General features: G+C 36.8%; 1 protein-coding gene across 1 annotated transcript in view; it reads left to right on the top strand.

Moving 5' to 3' along the window:
• LOC107083523 (mannosyl-oligosaccharide 1,2-alpha-mannosidase IA-like) overlaps positions 1–5,165 on the top strand; it is a 187,300-nt gene that overhangs the window by 169,808 nt on the left and 12,327 nt on the right. Inside the window, exon 8 of the mRNA XM_015372830.1 lies at positions 4,258–4,373. Within this exon, the coding sequence (XP_015228316.1) occupies positions 4,258–4,373 (116 nt within the window). The remainder of the gene's footprint in view (positions 1–4,257; positions 4,374–5,165) is intronic.

The raw sequence follows: 5,165 nt of genomic DNA, 5'->3' as shown, positions 1-5,165 counted from the left end.
AAAACATTTTAAAAGCATTTAAAAAAAGCATTAAATTAAAGTTATTCATCCCTGTATAAACCCTGGTGAAACTGACTCCTGATCTGTGGACTTTCATTAGAAATCCTGATTTATCACTTAATAAACTTAACTGAGGATTGAACATGTGAACCTTAACACTAATTCATGCAAATTGCCTCTTCTCTGCGTCAGGCCAGTACATATTTCATATGTACATATATATTTCAAAGCATATCTTTTTACCTGTAATTGTACCAGTTCATCTTAGGAGAGTTTATATACGTTCAGCCTCCTGCTGTGATCATTAAACTGTCTAAAGATCAGACTGAAAACGTTAAAGCTTGTAATTACAGCTTCATTTTTCTGGGAGAACAGCTCTCCTGCATAAATAATTTAATATTTTAAAGGTCGTATATGTGCTGCTTTGTAAGGCCAAGATTTAAAACTCTAATCTTTTAATCATTCATATACTGAGTTTGCTTTTTTGTAGCTTATTAGAATGATGATCCTGTAGAAATAAGCTTTTAAACTGGAAATATAAAGAATATTTAATATGAAACTGTGATTGTAGTTCACTAGTCCAGGCTTACTGATGCCCATACTGTTATACATTGAGAATATTTGTAGCAGAATCATCCCTACATAAGTTCACAGATACATTAACATTATTTAACATAAGAGGCAGCTTTTTGCTGTAATACCACGCTCGCTTTTTCTTCATTGTCTCAATTTATGAAAACGTCTCATCACACAAACCATTTGAACCTTGTTGGGTAACTTCCCATTACCGCTGCCGACTCTTTACCCATGTCACGGTTAAGTATTTTCACACTCAGTGCTGCGTGCTCACGTGTCCGTTGAGATGCTTTTATGTTCCCGATAGCGTGTAATTTTAAATCCATTAGTCGGCTCTTAAAACCACGGAGCTAAACAGGTAATGATGATAATGATGGAGGGGTCGGATGTTGGGACGAGAGGAGGATGGACGGGTGTAGAACAAAGAATAGTAGATCTCAGATAAAGGCTGCCATGATGGCCTCCTCCTGGTTTTACTTTGTTCACGCTTAAATGTTTCACATCAGATCATCAAAAAAAATTTTCATATCAGACGAAGATAAACTGAATAAATTACAAGAGAGGCTTTTTTTAAATAATGAACTTTTTAATTGAGGGAAAAATCATTTTTCTCTAAAGCTAGAAAGTGTGTTTTGTGTTCTCTTTATTAACCTTGGAAGTAACCATTGCTGTCAAGGTTTTCTTTCAACTGGTTATCAATCACTTTAATTCAGTTATTTTTTTAGGGGTTTTGATCATGAATTGTCGATCAAAGATTCTATCACAGAATCTCAATCAAGATTTCAGACCAGATTTTACTAGACCACTCTAAAACCTTCTCTTTTTTTGTTTATTCTGAGAAATTTTTTTTTTTGGTGCTTTGAAAGATTTTCCTGCTGAGCTTTAGGTTCTAAACTGATATGCAGACATTTTTCCTTCTGGAATTTTTTTAAGTTGACAGCAGGAATCTGGTTCCTTTAACTGTGGAAGATCATCAAGGTCCTAAAGCCGTTACGCAACAGCTATCCAGTGTTGGGAAAGTTCTCTTTCTACGTGAACTAGTTCAAAGTTCAGTTCACACATTTTAAAATGAACTAGTTCAGTTCATAGTTCATAATTCAAAATGTTGATCTAAGTTCACAGTTCCAAAAAATGAACTAGTTCATAGTTCTTTTTTTTTTCATATATTGCTCAATTACAGCATAGCCTACTGTAGAACCACAGACAGCCATTATTTTATCAGTTGTAACACTGAAACTGTGCGTCAGATTTCATCTTCATATCCAGTTTTGAATCCTTATCCAACCAGGGTTTACATTAGCATTGAGGGGACAGCATTTCCCCATTGTTGCTGTAATGCTTTGTTGCTGTCCATTCACTTCACACTAGTAGCAGCTGCAGCTTTCACCCCTACAGTATATTCTCAAAAACATCAGGAAAAATGTGCTGCTTGAATGGTCTTTTTTAATGAGGAATTATTAAAAGAAAAACAGGAAAGTAGTCTTTAAGGTGCAAATGTTTTTTTAATTTTAATAATTTTTTCCATTTGAAATTCCATTTCAGTACATACTAAAAAGCAATCCTGGAATCCTGGAAAATTATACCAGGCAGGTTTAACAAACAAGTTACATGGATGGTAAAACCCTCAAGAACATTTTACTAACACAAACTGAGGGACCAGGCTGAGGTAGGAATTTAAGGTTACTGAAGTGCGGATTTTTTTACTGAAAGCCGGCGGGCAAAGTTTGCAGAGAAATGTAAGATTGTTGCCATCATCCTCACCGACCACCTGGTCATAAAACTGTTTTAAGTGATCATACTGCTGCTTTGTCGCCTCCACGGTCGCCTCCATGCTGCTGTGGCTTCCACACTGCATTTTGTTTTGATGATGCACGCAGCTGTAGGCTACGACACTGGTAGCTAGTGTTGCCAGATTGGGTGTTTTTCCCGCTACATATTAAGGCCTGTTTATGGTGTGATTTAGCCGCTATATCGCCTGGATGGCTCTATAGAAATCTGGCAACCTATTGAACGGAGCTGAACTGAGAGAGCGTGCCGTTCACAGACACCAGAATGAACGAGTTCACAATAACGTTCATCAGGCAGTAATGCAGTACGTTCAGTTCACGTTCGCCCAAAATATGAACGAGTTCATGAACTTTCGTTCAATGAACGCGTTCAGGCACAACACTGCAGCTGTCATATTAGATTATTGCTTTATAGACTTTTTCCTGAATCATGAACTCTGGTTGATGATGTTGTTCTGACTTTCTGAAAGAATCATGAGTCATATGTTTAGTTATCTTGGTTCTCACTGTCCCAAAGCCTAAATGCCTATTTGTTCTCTGCCCGCTTAAACTGGAGATATTTGTGCCTACTTCATGCTGTACGATAGGTTCAGGTGGTAGCCAGGCCTTTGTTTGGCGTGTCCAACTAAATTTAGCTTTTATGGTTAATTAAAATATCTAAACTAAGCAAAGGAGGCGACGAGTCTTTAAACAAAATAACAGCCTGTCATCATCTAAAAAATTTGAAGCAAAAAAAAAGTGTGATGTGAAGTAAAACAGTAAAAACATTAAACAGTTAATGTTTAAGATAAGAACTTAGTCAGAGGGAAGAAAACATACAAACATCTACCTCCATATCTAGAGGAGATGCCTTACAATCCAGATCGTATTTCCTGAAAAGTTTTTAAGTATTTGATTCAATGATTTTGTTCTTAACTTTTACTGCTCTCCGTGAAAAGATAAAAACTTTGCTTTTTACGGGAAGAATATGACATGAAATTAGAAATCCTACGGCCTCGTTTGATCTTGTTTTTATATCGGCGGATATGCTTTCAGCCTTTATTGAAGCTCTGTCAGGTATTATTTTACTGCAAAGCATTTTATTGAAGGGCTGCGGCTGTCTCAGATGGATAAACATGGATCCGAAATGCTCAGTGAAACAACCATTTAAACACATGAACAGTTATAATTGTTCATATTTATGTTACACTGTTAAACAGAAGTAATAACAGTATATTGCAGTTAGTGTTTTATGACATTTTATATAAGAGTAGAATTTCTGTTGAGATAAAGTAAAGAAAAGATGAGTGCATCTAAGCATATGATAGCAGTTGGGCTGCTTTTGTTGAATAAATCATAAACCATGAATGTTTGCAGCAAAGATGTTTTCTGAAACACTAGATTTTAAATCTGCTTCCTGATTTTTATTATTCATATATGACCGGCTCTTCTTTTTAGCCTGTAGGTTGCAGACTCATCCAGATGGCTATGACCTTATTTTATGGGGATAAAAATGTTGATTTTTCAGCATAAGCGTCTTATTCAGGCGTTTCAAAGGTTCCCCCTCCTGCTTCTCTTCCTCTCTAAAGTTGAAGTCGTAGAAGAGCAGGTAGATTTATTGGCTGGAAACCAAACCCCCCTCATCACCGTCCTCCCTTCTCGTCGCTTCAGAATGATCACAGCTGACATTTAATCTCTGCTCTTCACAAACACGGCCGGACCGCGTTAATGACACATGCATATGGATGAGGCTTCGCCGACTGTCAGCAGGGCTAAAACTAAAATAAAGCTCGGCCGCCCGGCAGGGCTCCCTGCGCTAACGACCTCCACACAAATACCGTGTCTGTGTTTGTACGGCGACCCAGCAGATGTGCTGCAGTTGGGATTTATGCCCCTCTGCTTATCTTCTTTTCAGATCACGTGTCGGTGGGTGGCCTCGGCGACAGTTTCTATGAGTATCTGCTAAAAGCCTGGATTATGTCCGACAAAACTGACGAGGAAGGAAAGAAGATGTACTATGACGCCCTCCAGGTGATGCACAAACACACACATGCTGGGAGGGTTGTTACTGGGTTACCTGCTTAGGGAAAATACAAAGCAGCAGCTTCAGAGACTTCAGTATATTAGGAATACAAACAAGGATGGCTCAACATGTCTTTTTATTATCTTTATATTTATTTCATGAATAAATCAAAAGGATCAAACTGTTTTGATTATAATCTCTGAATTAAACTGCTGTCTGACCCTGTAGTTACATCTTATTTATCCTAACAGAAAATCTGTAAAAAGGCATAAAAGGGAATCTATGTTTTAGTGGCGAATGTCAAAGTAAATCACAGGGGAAGAAAAATCAATGTTACTTTCTAAATGAATACACCTAAATCCCTTTTCTACGGAGAGGATTAAGGCCACTGAAAAAAAAGTTAACTGATTTTTAAATTTTATTTCAGTTTAGTATGGGAAAAAAGTCAGAATTCTGACTTTAATCTCAGAATTCTGAGAAAATAGTCAGAATTCTGAGATCAAAGTCAGAATTCTGAGTTTTTTCTCGAAATTCTGACTTTAATCTCAGAATTCTGAGAAAATAGTCTGAATTCTGAGATCAAAGTCAGAATTCTGAGTTTTTTCTCGAAATTCTGACTTTAATCTCAGAATTCTGAGAAAAAAGTCAGAATTCTGAGTTTTTTCTCGAAATTCTGACTTTTTTCTCGAAATTCTGACTTTAATCTCAGAATTCTGAGAAAAAAGTCAGAATTCTGAGTTTTTTCTCGAAATTCTGACTTTTTTCTCGAAATTCTGACTTTAATCTCAGAATTCTGAGAA

This window comes from Cyprinodon variegatus, unplaced genomic scaffold (genome assembly GCF_000732505.1).
Source record: "Cyprinodon variegatus isolate N-32 unplaced genomic scaffold, C_variegatus-1.0 Scaffold76, whole genome shotgun sequence".
NCBI classification, from domain to species: Eukaryota; Metazoa; Chordata; class Actinopteri; order Cyprinodontiformes; family Cyprinodontidae; genus Cyprinodon; species Cyprinodon variegatus.
Note: the sequence above shows the minus strand (reverse complement) of the source record. Positions and strands in the feature narration are given on the sequence as shown.